Source organism: Echinops telfairi, unplaced genomic scaffold, assembly GCF_000313985.2.
Source record: "Echinops telfairi isolate 266 unplaced genomic scaffold, ASM31398v2 ScPeMD7_4;HRSCAF=17, whole genome shotgun sequence".
NCBI lineage: Eukaryota > Metazoa > Chordata > Mammalia > Afrosoricida > Tenrecidae > Echinops > Echinops telfairi.
In genome coordinates this window covers 39,414,559-39,428,283 of record NW_022103900.1, presented here as the reverse complement: position 1 = coordinate 39,428,283, position 13,725 = coordinate 39,414,559, and the positions used below count along the sequence as shown (strand labels likewise).

General features: G+C 57.9%; 1 protein-coding gene across 12 annotated transcripts in view; it reads left to right on the top strand.

Annotated features, from left to right (window-relative positions):
* Positions 1–11,884, top strand: part of BIN1 (bridging integrator 1) — a 97,547-nt gene extending 85,663 nt beyond the window's left edge. For 3 of the 12 annotated variants that reach the window (XM_030887839.2, XM_004703847.2, XM_045298482.1), the window contains 9 exons: positions 1,332–1,479; positions 2,841–2,969; positions 5,800–5,907; positions 6,380–6,403; positions 7,527–7,634; positions 8,489–8,581; positions 8,770–8,880; positions 9,173–9,274; positions 11,202–11,884. In XM_030887839.2, coding sequence (XP_030743699.1) covers positions 1,332–1,479; positions 2,841–2,969; positions 5,800–5,907; positions 6,380–6,403; positions 7,527–7,634; positions 8,489–8,581; positions 8,770–8,880; positions 9,173–9,274; positions 11,202–11,309 — 931 coding nt within the window. In that variant the 3' untranslated portion in view covers positions 11,310–11,884. The remainder of the gene's footprint in view (positions 1–1,331; positions 1,480–2,840; positions 2,970–5,799; positions 5,908–6,379; positions 6,404–7,526; positions 7,635–8,488; positions 8,582–8,769; positions 8,881–9,172; positions 9,275–11,201) is intronic. The other 9 variants (XM_004703852.2, XM_004703851.2, XM_030887846.2 and 6 more) reach the window with 4 other exon arrangements.
* The last annotated feature ends 1,841 nt before the right edge of the window (positions 11,885–13,725 follow it).

The following is a 13,725-nucleotide window of genomic DNA, read 5'->3' as shown; positions in this document are numbered from 1 at the left end:
GACACAAATGTCCCCGCCAGGCACGCATCTGGCCCTTGTTCTGGACACTCTGGGGCCGTTGGGGGACTTTTCCACTTGAGCCCTTCCATGGGCCACACCAGGTGCTGCTGGCTTTGTGGAGGTCCCATCTTTTCAGGAAGGCATGGGAGTGGGGAGGTGCAGGGAAGTGGAGAAACTGTGGGTGCTGTGGGCGGACAGGTTGGGGAGCAGTCACAGTGTGAGCACAGGAGGGGGTTGATGCTGACCCTGCATTGGGTTGTGCCGGGACATGGGCAGGGTACCCTGTGGGAGGTGTCTGTCTATCTGAGCTCATTGCTCTCTGGGATAGCTGGCTTCTGGCGCATTTCAGCGGGGTGCTGTGGGGCCCTGTGTGGAGGTGGGCCTTGGGTCATACTTCCCTGGGGTGGGATCCTCTGGCCTCTAGCTCTGTGTTTTGTCATGTCCTGTCACTGTGTGCAAGGCAGGACCTTGCTGAGGACTTGTGGAGTCTCACACCATGCCTCTTCATTTCCCTTTACTTGTGCACACAGCACACACACACAACTTCATGTGTGGCTACATAGGTATGCTGTCAACACACATGTGTATTTACAACTCCATGGACACACGAAGTGCACGGCTTACATACATGTGCACTCACCTTCACACGTAGACACATGGGGCAATGCCCAGGCACACGGGACACACACTCAACGCATGACTATACAGCTTTACACATGGATACACAATCACCTGTACATGCATCTTCATACCTAGGCACATGAAGTACACACTTATGCACATGTGTATACAATTTAAAATGTGGACACCGATTCAGTGCATGTACACACACACACAATTTCATACATGCACACATTGACATGTTTACACACACAGCTGATGTGCATCCGTAGGTGTATATACACGTGATGTACCTGTGCACACACATTTTACACACAACACCCATTACATGTGTATATAACCGAACTGCTGTGGAGTCGGTTCCAACGCATAGTTACCCTGTACGACAGGGTAGGTTTGCCTTTGAGGATAATCTTGAAGGAGCAGCTACCTCATCCCGGGGTGTGGCTGGTGGATTCTGACTGTTGAACTTCCAGTTAGCAACCCAATGTTCAACCCACTTAACCCCTATATGATCCCACCCGACCCCCCAAAACAAAACTAGGTGTATCAAGTTTCCAATGCTATACATCCATCTGTATACACATGGCTATTGTCTCCCTGTGCATACGTGTCCATGCGCACACACCTTCATGTGCATACCTACATATTTGCAGCTCCCCTCTGGGGCAGCCTCTCAGCATCACGCCACTCTGTTCTTGCCTTCATAGTGATAACGCCCCTGCCAAAGGGAATAAGAGCCCTTCACCTCCACCGGATGGCTCCCCTGCCGCCACCCCGGAGATCAGAGTCAACCACGAGCCAGAGCAGGCTGGTGTGGCTGCGCCTGGGGCCACCCTCTCCAAGTCCCCATCTCAGGTAGGTATGGGGTCTCAGCAGCCTGTCTGCGCCTCTTCCTTGTCCCCCCGCCTTGCTGTCACTCTCCCTGCCTCTCTGTCCTGGCCTGCGTCTAAGCAATTTGGAACCAGAGGTTGTACATAGCAGGGGCTAGAGCCAGGGCTGGGCTGAACCTTTGTCTCCCACTCCACCTCAGTGGCTCTAGTCCCCTCTAAGGGGCATCTGTGACTGTCTCCTCTCCCCTCCCCTCATACATACATCCCCCCACTGCCCCACCATGACACCCTGCCCTCCCCTCTCTCCCTGGTCGCTAGCCACTTAATTCTGTCTTCCTCTTCCTCTTCTTCCTAACAGAGAGAGAGGCGCTGGACCCTTAGTCCCCAGAGCACCCAGACTCTAGAGGCAGCTGCCTCTTCTGTTTCCTCATCTCTTTCTTTCAGTAGCTGAGGAAGGCCCCAGCCTGATGGCCATGCAGGGCTTCCTTTAAAGGAGGGCAGGAAGGACTCAGGCAGGGAGTGCGAGGTGGCTGGGCCATGGGCAGGTGCCCTGAGACTCTCGGCCAACCTCTCTAGAGAAGCCCTCCCGTATCAGTCCCTCCCCAAACGAGACTTACCCGAGGGTCTGCCGAGCTCTGGGAAGGCCCTGGGCATCTGCCACTCTCCCTGCTTGGAGCCCGGGTATGGGCTTTCAGAGCTGCTGTCTTGCTGCTCTGCTTGGTGGCTGGCTGTGGCCCAGAGCTGCCCCACGTACAACCCTTCTTCTGTGGACACTGGGTGAGCAGCCTGAGCGTTTTCACCCCTCGATTCTTCACAGCCACCCACCTAGCAGAGCTGACGCTATTGTCACCGGTGTTCTTGAGTGTGGCAACTCACACCTGCTGGGTGGTATGCGTTCTCCCTGCCCTGCTGCCCCAGATAACTGAGCCCAGGTTCCTCTAGGGGGGTGGGGGGACGCAAGAACCCACTGGTGCTGAGCTGGCCGCAGAAGAGCAGGCAGGCTCTCTAAGAAAAGGGGAGAAGGTGCAGGGAGAGGCCTGGGCCTGGGCTATGCCTCCAGCTCAGGATTTCTGTCCCAGCTTCTCGCTCTGGGATTGGGCACCAAGACACTGTGTGCCCTGTAGACTGGGCCAGCTCCTGCCCCCACCTCACCCCTCACCCTTCCTTTCCCTGCCTTCTCTTCTCTTTCCCCCGCTTTTCCACCTCTTTCCCCCACCTCCCTGCTCTTCTCTGCAGGGTTTCCCGGTCCCCTGCCGCGCGTCGCCTTCTTGGTGGCATCGTGGTCCTGGCGTCTGTGACTCCTCGGCCGCCTGGGTGGGGCCGAGGCCCAGTTGTGACTAATCGTGACTTTGTCTCTGTGTGCCCCTCACCTGCTGCCAACCCCAGCTCCGGAGAGGCCCGCCAGTCCCTCCTCCTCCCAAACACACCCCGTGCAAGGAGATGAAGCAGGAGCAGATCCTCAGTCTGTTTGACGACACGTTTGTCCCCGAGATCAGCGTGACCACCCCCTCCCAGGTCAGCCGCAGCCACTGCGGCGCAGCCCCTCCTCTTGCTTGCTCAGAATGCGCACGGCCTCGCCCCCCACCCCATTCTCTGCCTGTCTCAAGGGCCCGGATATGGTCGAGACGGGTCCGGACCCTGCCTTGCTCTCATCCATCCTTCCAGCCATCCATCTATTTCTGAGCATGTCCTGCGGTAGACACAGCGGGCCAAAGTGCCCATCCGACCCTCTCAGGAGCCGGGCAGGCTAAGGATGGCTCCACAGTGTGGCGGAGGGGATTGTGGTGGAGGATTGTGCGAACACAGGAACTGGGGTCAGCGAGGGAAGGCTCGCAGAAGTGGTAGAAAAAGCAGCAAGAGCGTGCTGTGGACAGCGAGCAGAGCCTGTGTGTAGGCCTGCAGGGGCGAGAGGCGGGAATGTGGGGTGTTGTCGTGGTGGGGGATGTGGCTGATTCGTGAGAGGCGGCAGCAGGACTCCAGGTGGGGGGACCTCTGTCGGACCAAGGGCCCTGGGCCGCAGCTCCAGAGCTCTGACAACAGCTTCAGTGGTGGCAGTCACAAAGTTGCCAATTGTGAATGCCCTTGGAAGGCATCTAATGCCTATTCCACAGAGAGACAAGCAGAGGGCCTATGAAGGGGGTCCTAACATTGGAGGTGAAGTCTCGCGGGCCAGCACTGAATGGCTGAAAAACTCTCGTTGCTGGAGAGAAGATGCAGCTTGGCCAGCCGACCACAGCGAGGTGACCTCGAGACTGGACCTGCAGCCCTCACTGCTCTTTGGCGGGCAGACCAGGGCCCTGTGCAAGCCTCTCCTGTCTGGAGTTTGGACAGAGGGCCTGAGTGTCAGGGACGCTAAGAGCCCATGAGAATCTGGGCCCTCAGCCCCCCACAGGCTGCTCTGCATGAGCCAGGAGGCCTGTGGGGAGGGCCAGGCTCGGGCTGTCCGTGTGGAGGGAAGAGGCACTGGGGACCCAGCACAGTGGGCTCCACTCAGAGAGACCCTTTAAAGACAGGACCACGAGGAGTGGGTGGGCGGGCAGGGTTTAGGAGGTCTAGGAGGCGCCTCTCGACGGTGGCAGAGGAAGAGTGGGAATGGGGTGGGGTCACCGCCGAGGCCACTTGCTGCTGCCTTCCCCCCTCAGCCAGCAGCCTCTGCCGATGTGAGTTGCTCGCAAACTCTTAACCTAGCTGGCTGAGTGTCCATTTAAACTGCCCTCTGGGAGGGGATCTTTTTCCCCATTAATGGGGAGCAACCTGGAACTACAGGTGCACCTCCCCATGTGGCAGCCCAAGTGTGCCGCAGAGATGGACAGGGACATGCGAATGGACACACCACCCCTGTCCCCCGCATGGTCACAAGTCCCCCTTGCTGCCCCCTGTCATCTCAGGGCCCTGGGTTTCTGCCTTGTCATGAGGTGCAATGCATGGGGTGGGCTCATCCTCATGGCAGTGCTGCTGGACCGGTGGGTCGCCCTGAGTTGCTTTCTGGTGGGCAGTCCTCTTCCGTTGACCGACGCCATGCCCCGTCACAGCCTGACTGGGAATGGCCGTCTAGGCTTGGGCACTTCTCCTGGAAAGCACAGTCAGAGACAGGCAGGATCATGGGTAGCCTAGCAAGAGAATCTGGCTGCCCCTGAAGCATGGTGCCCTGTGTGTTCATGCCCCCAGAGGTGGCTGGCCACGGGGGCAGAGCAGCGACCTGCTCAGACTCACTGGACAGGGACCGTAGGAAAAGCTAGTTCTAGGGGGCCAGGCTGGGCCAGGGGCTTGAGGACTGCACTCTCTTGGCTCAGGGAAATGTATCCCCTCCGCTTGGGCTCCTGGACCTCTGTGTCTCAGCCCAGCATAGGACCTTTATGTCTTACCTCCTGGAGCACAGCCCTTGGGGAACCTGCTCAGCCACCGCCCCTTCAGTGGGATGCCTTGGGTGGCAGGGGTCAATGCTGGGTGCCTGAAAAAGTCTGTCACTACAGAGGGTGAGGGGCAGGGCCTGAGGACAAGCCCGGCCTCTCCCCTGTTGGACCCGGCCAAGCTTCCTTCTGGAAGGCTAAGGTTAAGCAGCCCCCCTCCTTGGAAGGCCTTCTGGGCTGCTACCATCCTTCTGCCGGTCCCCAGTCCTGGACAGAGCCTGCCACCAGGGGTGTCTGGGAAAAACCCTTTCTCTGAGGAATGTTTGGGGTCTTCCCACAGTGAGTGTCTCCAGCATGGCTAGGGCTACCGCGGTACAACCTCCTGACCGTGGAATGGGAATATTGGAGAGGAGAGTGGGTGTGGGTAGCGCTCTCTTGTGCTTTGGGGACAGGTGCCAGGTCGTTTGGAAGCTCCTGGTATTTGGGATCAGTGGTCTGAAGACAAGCCCTTGGGCAACGTGGGCTGGCTCAGCACTTGCTTCTGAAGCTGGCTGGGAGTGTGCCTCGCCTGAGGGCGCCCTGTGTCCCCGAGAACCCCTATCCCAGGGTCCTTCCTGACCAGCCTGCTGCTCTGGGACTGCTTCCTGGAGGTGGGGGCCGGGAAGTATATTCAAGGCTGGTGTGGGGGCACCACCTTACATGGGGAGGGGGAATGGCATTGGATCCAGAGGGGTGACCCCCCCACCAGGAGCATGCTAGAGGGGGTGTCTAGAGTGCTCCAGGAGGCATCACGAGGAGGCTGGGAGCCTGTGCAAGCTGTGTGGCCATCTGCAATGCTGCGCGCGTGCGTGCGTGCGTGCGTGCGTGCGTGTGTGTGTGTGTGTTGTTCTTGTGTCTGCACACTCCGGGGCTGGGATCGGTGTCTGTGTGCTTGTCCCCTAGTGTGCCCAGCTTCTGTCACTAACTGCCTTCCTCCTCTGCCAATTGCTGCCAAGTTTGAGGCCCTGGGGCCCTTCTCGGAGCAGGCCAGCCTGCTGGACCTGGACTTTGACTCCCACCCGCCTGTGGCAAGCCCTGGGAGAGCACCCACACCCTCTAGTCAGGTTGGTCTGGGCCCTGTGCCCTCAGGCCCTCCTGGCCATCTGGGGCTTGAGTCTGCCTATCAGCCACGCAGGCCCGGCCGGCCGGGGCTTTCTAGTGGCACTCTGGGAACCAGAGTGAACACCTCCTCCTATTTGTGGCCACAGAGCGGGAAAGAAGTGGGGAACTAAAGCTCCTGGGGGGCTGGGGCAGGGGGCGTGCAGGACTCAGGAGGAGGGCTTACAAAACTGTTGCTCTTTCTGGTTGGACCTCTGAGCACGCCAATCTATGGCACTCGCCACTCAGGTCTTGCAGGCTCCTGGGAGGTGTGCAGAAAGTAGCCCTGGGGTGACTTCAGAGCCTGGTCTGACTGGCACCAACCCAGTGGTCCCTGGGGCAGTGGGGATGGGGCTGCTTCTGGGGACTGCTTGCCTGCCTCCACTCGTCTCTAACCTCTGTACTAACTGTCCTTTTTCCCCATGCTGCTCTGCTCAGCCAATCCCATGGGACCTCTGGGAGGTAAGCCTGTGTTTGCTTGCTGTGAGAAAGGGCCACCTGCCCCTCCTCCACTAGCCCACTCCCTGACATGCACAGAGCCTCTCGGGCTTATGCCCACACCCAGGGCAGCAATCTCCTGTAGCTGCCTTGCAGCCTTCCTGCATGGAGAACCCCATGCCAGGGTCCCCTGCCCTGGCTGAAGGAGAGAGGGCACCCACCGTGCAGCCTACAGTGTCAGGCCTGTGAGTCTGGTCATCCAGAGGCACGCGAGTGGATCGAGCCTTAGAAGAGAGAAGGATTCTGGGTAAAGGGCTTTGTGTCAGCTGGCATCAGGGACTGGTGTGAAGGGATGGCCTAGGAGAAGCAGGGAAGGCAGGGTGAGGTGAGATGCCCTTTGGGAGCAAGACTGACCTGGCAGATGGCAGAGCTGGTGCATGCAGGGCGGCGGCAGCACCATCCTCTGGCAACTCAGGAAATGGAGGTGCAAGAAAAGGTCACATATTGCCTAGGATGAAGCCTGGTGTGGTCTCCGGCCAGGCCCCTGGAGCGACACCTGGGTGGGCCATCCCCAAGCCTGTGGGGGCTTCTGGGCTCTGGAGGCTTTATGCCAAGTTGCTCTGAATCTTGGGGCTACAGGGAGTCCATCCTTCCAGAAGAAGTTCTCTCTCCCCCAGGCCCCTAGGTGGGGGGCCTACCGCCATGCCACTGGCTGCGGAGAACTGGGGCTTAAATGCAGGGGAACAAAGGAGCCCACCCTGGTCACCGCTCTGCTTGTGGGCATGGAGGGCTGAGACCGCTGGGCACCAGGTCAGAAGTTTGCCTGTCAGCAGGGGCACCTCCCTCTCGATCATGCTTCCTGGAGGTGTGTGGCAGTGGGTACATCTGGGCAGAGATTTCAGTGGAAGCTGGCTGCTCATAGCAACCATGCTCTGTTCTCCTGTGGTGGTGGGACAGAGGAGGCCAGCGGGGATGGGGGAGAGGCCGGGCAAGGGTTCTCCCAGGGGATCCTGCTGCCACTCCCATGGCCCTCCCCCAGCACTGGGTCATTCCAGATTTGACTGTCTTCTCTGTCTCATGACCCTGCCCTCCACTTTCCCTGGCCTTCCCCACCCCCTTCCCGCCTTCTCCTTATGGCCATCTGTAGCCCACAGAGAGCCCTGGGGGCGAGCTGCCTTCCGGGGAACCCAGCACAGGCAAGGATGCTTTTGCTGTGTCCTGGCCCAGCCAGACAGCCGAGCCAAGGTCTGCTCAAGTAAGTGCCTGCCCACCCCCTCTGCAATGTCCACGGTCCCCAGGATCACGTGCCATAGTGAAGAGCCCAGGGGATGGGCGCACGCACGATGGACAGAGCCGTTATAGACCCGAGGGCGAGGACAGAGCCTTGAACTGGAGGCTGCAGTGCAGCTTGCTTCTAAAGCCGGTGACCTTGAGTTCTGCATAAGCTGCCTGGCACTTCTCCAGGGGCTGGGCCCAAATCAGCCCTCCCTACCCTCATTCACCCTGAGGAGCATTGAGAGTGAGCACCTCCTGGGTGCTGTTGGCACCTTCCAGAATGTCCTCATTTCTGTTGTTCCCTGGCTTTATGAGCTGGACATAGCCCCCTTTGACAGACAAAGGCTCGGAAAGTTGATCGAGTAACTTGGCCTGAGGGTCCATACCTTATAAGCATGTGGATGTTGTCCCAGACCAGCCTGACACTTGGGCCTGACAGTGTCCAAGGTGGTCCATCCTTTACCACACCCTCCCTGGGCCTGGACTTATGGGCAGCGCTGTATTAGGGCTCTTGTGGGGCACATGCTGCCATTCTGGAGTGTGGCCCAGGGGTGGGCAGGGTGGAGTGAATGGGAGGAGGCTGGGCCTTGCAAAGTCTTGAGCTTCCAGGCCAGAGCCTGCTGAGAGGGGCATCTTGAGCCCTGCAGCGGTCCCTCCGGGGCTGCCAGCACCTTCACTCCAGCTGCTTACTGTCTGTGCCTGGGACCGATTTTCTGGATGAGGCATACCGCCACTGGCAACTAGGGCACTCAGAGCTGCCCTCTTGTGGCCTGACTTTGTGTCCTGGTAGCAGTGTCTGGGCAGGGTCTGACCTGCGTGGCCTTTATGTTGTAGCCAGGAGAGGCCGTGGAGGGGACTGGTGGGACGGAACCTGCGTCGTCGGAAGCCCAGGAGTCCAAGGAGACAGCGACAAGTGAAGCCGCCTCCGTAAGCCCCCAGGACTCGTCCTGTGTTGCCCCCGCCCGCCCGCCTGTCTGCTTGGGGTGCCCAGTTGGTGCCTGTGCTGCTCTGTCCCAGCCCTGCTCTGGCACCTGGAGGCAGGCTGCTCTGCCATTAGGCACAGTCCTCTGACCAACCCTCACCCCCTGTCCCCGGCATTGTCCTCCTGTCCCCAGAGCTCCCTGCCGGCTGTGGTGGTGGAGACCTTCTCAGCCACTGTGAATGGCGCCGTGGAGGGCAGCAGTGGGGTTGGGCGCTTGGACCTGCCTCCTGGATTCATGTTCAAGGCAAGTGGGCCCTGGGAGACGGGTGGCCCTGGGGGAGGTGGTGTGGCGGCTCTGGTACACCGCTCCTCACAACCCAGGTGGCACAGGAGCCCTGGGCCTGTGGCCTCGGGGCCCCTCCTCACCACCCCTCTCCACTCCACACCCAACTCCACCCCAGCTCTGGGGCATCGTGCAGGGCCAGGAATCGGGGTGGGGGGTGGGACCCAAGAACAGAACCTTTGAGGAACAGATGAGAGGATGAGATAGAGATCCCACCCCTCTCCGGCTACCGTCGTACCTCACACCTCTGCAGGTGCAGGCCCAGCATGATTACACAGCGACGGATACAGATGAGCTGCAGCTGAAGGCTGGCGACGTGGTCCTGGTGATCCCCTTCCAGAACCCGGATGAGCAGGTGAGGGCTGCTAGCAGGCCAGCAGGGGGCAGCCAAGGCCCGCAGACTTGACCCTTTCTGAGGGCTGGACTCCGCTTGACTGCTTTTTGATGGGAAAGATTCCGGCTCCCTGTGTGCTTACGTCCTGTCCTTTGGGTGCTCTCCCTCCCTGTCTCTGCACTGCTCTGGGCTTGGGACTGCCTGCCTGCCTTTTACGGCTTTCTCTGCTTTCCATTGTCCCACCGCCTCTTCACGTCAGGCCCTGCTCGGGTCTCTCTCTGTGGGTCCCATGCCTGAGTTTCTTTCTCGCCTGCCTCTGGCCACATTGCCCAAGGCCTGCTTTCCTCTGAACAGGGCTTTGTCCACATGCCATCTTGTGCCCCCCCTCACTCACCCCCCAGTGAGGACAGGCCACCCATGGGCCCCAGGGACTTCAAGTCATTTTCCTTTTGCCAAGGTTTCTCATCCTTAGTAAGTCCCTTCAAAGGACAGGCTCTCGCTGGGCCCAGGCTGGCTCTGGGCACACTCTGAGAGTATGCAGAATCTGCCAGGGTTGCCCCTTCCTGCCAGGTCTGGATGCGGGGGGTGCGGGCGACTCTTGTTCATGTCGCCACAGACCGTCGGTGTTAATGTCACCGTTGGTGAGCCGGTGGCAGTTGGTGAGGTGTGGCGGTCTGCACTTCTCTGAGTACCAGCTGAGCATGGCACAAGGGGCCTGCTTGGATGCTAGCTTCTTTCACAGAATCCATTCTGCCGCGAACCTCGTTGGTGTGAATTAGTTATCAGAGCGAGGGTAGGGGGAGGTGTTTGAGTTGTGGCCAATCACGGTAAAGGGTAAAAGGGTATTGGGCCTAGACTTGAGAGCCATGGGGGCGGGGCAGGGAGGTGGGAACCCTGAGTGCCACAGTTTCTTGAACATTTTGCAGAAACATCCAATTAGTGGGTGGGATTTCAAGAAGAGGAGGACTCCTGGACCCAGATCCACAGGAGGTCACTCAGAGCGGGGCAGGGAGGGCTCAGAACCGAACTAGTGGCTGTGACAAGGCAGAGAAGGATGGCGAGGTGAATGCCTAGGACACAGATAGGTCCCAGGCCCAGCTGGTCCAGCTCCTCTGAGGCCCAGCCTGGCTGGCCCAGTCCCGATGGGGCAGGGTGGGGAACATACCCACCCTAGGGCCGTAGAAGGTCTATGAAATCATCAGTAGCAGCCCACATCACACGTCTCACCAAAGAGAAGCCGTTTCAGCCATCACTAGGGGTGATTTCATGAAAGGTTTGACCAAATGTAGCCAGCGGATGTTTAAGTGGATATTTTTGAATGGCACACCAACGATGCTATAAATACCCAAATGGCCCTTGGCAGAAAGAAGAAACGTCCCTGCCCCGGTACAGGGCAAGGGTTTATGACTCCTGCAGACTCCTGTGGGAGTAAGGGGTTGGGCACCAGACACCCCTTAAAAATGAGTTTTGAAGCCAAGACCAAGTTCACTCTGTTGGAAGACTTGCTGTGGTAGCCTTGGGCCACTCTAGACACTTTAAACTCGTCAAATCTCACCAGAACTTTCTGCTGTGGTTGATAGGAAGCTTGGGAGGACAGCTGCTTAGTCTTCAGGGGCTTGTCCTCCGTGGCACTAAGCTCCTTGCTGTGTGGCAAAGGGATGGTTGAAGCAAAATCAGGCCCACGTGGCCCTTGGGCTACAAGGGCCCAATCAGCCAGCCACAAAGTAAGCTCGACCTGCCCCAGGCAGAGTGGCTTGGGCCAGGTGGGTCTGGGTCTGGGCTTGTCCTTCAGGCAGGTGTGGTGGGCTTGGAGGCGATAAGCAGGTGGGTAGGAGGGAGCTGTCTTCCTAGCAGATCCCCAGGAAAGTGCATGTCCAGTGGGGCTGAAAGGCCCTTGTGTCCCCGTCCTCCACGACCTTGAGGTGACCCCAGTGCTTGTCTCCCTCAGGATGAAGGCTGGCTGATGGGCATCAAGGAGAGCGATTGGAACCAGCACAAAGAGTTGGAGAAATGCCAGGGCGTCTTCCCTGAGAACTTTACCGAGCGGGTCCAGTGATCCAGCCCATGTACTCTGGCCAGCGAAGATCCACCTTTTCCCAAACAAAACAATGTGTGTTTCTTGTTTTGTTTTTTTTCCCTTTGTTTTTGTTTTTAAACTTTGAAAAGCAGAGAGGGACTTGCGCGGAGAGTACAAAACTGAAGAGTGCTCACTCAAAGGTTAGGCTGCTTCCTGAGACTGATGCAGCCGTCCCGTCCCGTGGAGCTCACCGGCGTCCCTGAAGCTGCTGTGCTGTGTAACTGAGCTCCCCGTGCTGCAGCCAGGACATGGCCTGCATGTGTGCCCAGCTGGCTGCTCGGCACGCAGGGCCAGGTTTGGGCATCACGCTGGGCTGACCTGTGGGCTGTCCTGCTTGCCTGAAGCTTTGGCCGCACCCCTGGGCGCAGGCCCTCCTGTCCTGGCAGCTGGTGTGCAGAGGCCCAGTCTGCCCCAGGGGCCGTTGGGGCCTGATACCAGCCCACCTGGCCTCGCCCTGCAAATGTCTGTGTGCTGTTTTAAATAAATCTTAGTGTTCAAAAGAAAATGAAGCAAACAGAAACAAACAACAACAACAAAGTGACAAAAACCATTCAGACAGTGCCTGCTTATCTTTATTCTCCCTCCTCTTTGGTCAGCTGTTGTACTGGGACATGTGGGGGTGGGGTGGGGGTGACACAGGCTGGGGGTGAGAACTTGTAGGGGTGACGGGTTGCCAGTGATAGTACCTTTTCTTACAAGCAATCGCAGAGCTCAGCGTTGACTGCAGATCAAAGGGGCATGGTTTCCAGAAAGAGAAGGAAGTGGAGCTGGTTGGGAAGAGCCTCCTTTGGCAGTAGGCCAGCTGCTTTGGAGAGCTGTCTTGGTCCAGACCTGACCTCAAACGTTACTGCCCTGGCTTCTTGCCGATGGCTGGATAGAATGCTGTGAGTTGGGAAATGTCGGGATGGGGAACGCTGGGGCGGAGATGAGAAACTGAAGAGCCAATTGTGCCTAGAATGCACTGGGAGATGCCCAAGCCGAGGATTCCAGGGGTCAGAGGCCAGGACTTCTTTTTCACAGACGTAAAAACGGAGACCCAAGGAGATTCAATGACCTGATGAGGGTGGAACAGGGACTTCAACGTGAGCCATTTGCCCCAAACACGCGGTGAATTCCTGTGTCTGGCAAGGCTTGTGGGCTGTCGGTCAGAGCACGCACAGGGCCCAGAGCTCCTTGTTCTTCTCTGCTACCCCGTCCACTACCAAAGCCACGACCGTGGCAGCTCTAGGCTTTCCTTCCACCGTGGACTCATGCTGGGCCAACCAGTGAGTGCAGCAGCTGGCCTGGACTGGAACCAGAGCAGTGGGGCTGGGAAGTCGGCCTGGTCTATGGGTGGGAGAAGTCTTTTTCTAGGTGAATCTATACTATAGTACCCTGTTTCCCCAAAATAAGACAGTGTCATCAATTTTTGCTCCCAAAGATGCGCTAGGTCTTATTTTCAGGGGATGTCTTATTTTTCCATGAAGAAGAATATGGTACACATTTGTTGTTTTATTAAAAGAGACCTTGCACTTCCTGTCTGCTCCAGCTGTGCTGTGGCCAGGCCAACAGTGAGCTGTGTGGCGGCACCTGCCGCTATGGTCCAGAGTCCAGAGTTACAGTAGCTTCCGGGGAGGCCTTATTTTCGGGGAGGTCTTATTTTGGGGGGATGCCTTATATTTCAGCGAAAGGCAACATTTTAAGTAGGTCTTATTTTCGGGGGATTTCTTACAAGCAAGCGAATGGGCATGTGTCAGAATCTCAGTTTATTTTGTAGAAGCCATAGGCTTTGCTCTAGGGGGAAGGACCCTAGTGGATCTAGTAATGTACTCACACCCTAAACCCACTGTCATTGGGTTGACCCCCGACTCATCATGACCCTATATAGCAGCGGTTCTCAACCTGTGGGTCGCCACCCCTTTGGGGGCTCAAATGACCCTTTCACAGGGGTCTCCTGATTCATAACAGTAGCAAAATATCAGTTTTAAAGTAGCAATGAAAATAATGTTATGGTCGGGGGTTACCACAACATGAGGAACTGTATGAAAGGGTCGCGGCATGAGGAAGGTTGAGAACTCCTGCTCTAGAGGGTTTCAGAGGCTGTGCATCTTTCTGGGAGCAGAGAGCCTTACCTTTCGCCCACGGAGCAGCTGGTGGGTTCACACCGCTAACCTGGTAAGAAGCAGTTCTCGCAGTTAGCAGTCCTGCCGAACAGCGCCACGGATAATGGGCTTTGCTAACTGCAATGTCTGTGAGCAATAGAAATTAGAACAGTGGGGCTTGGGGAGCCCATTTCTAGCTGTGCCTACTTTGAAAGATGTATCTGTTCATTCACTCCCTCATTCCTGCAGCATAGACATGAGCCCACGTAGCTAATTGTTGAGGGGCAAGATTGGCTGGCTCTGCTACTTCTCCA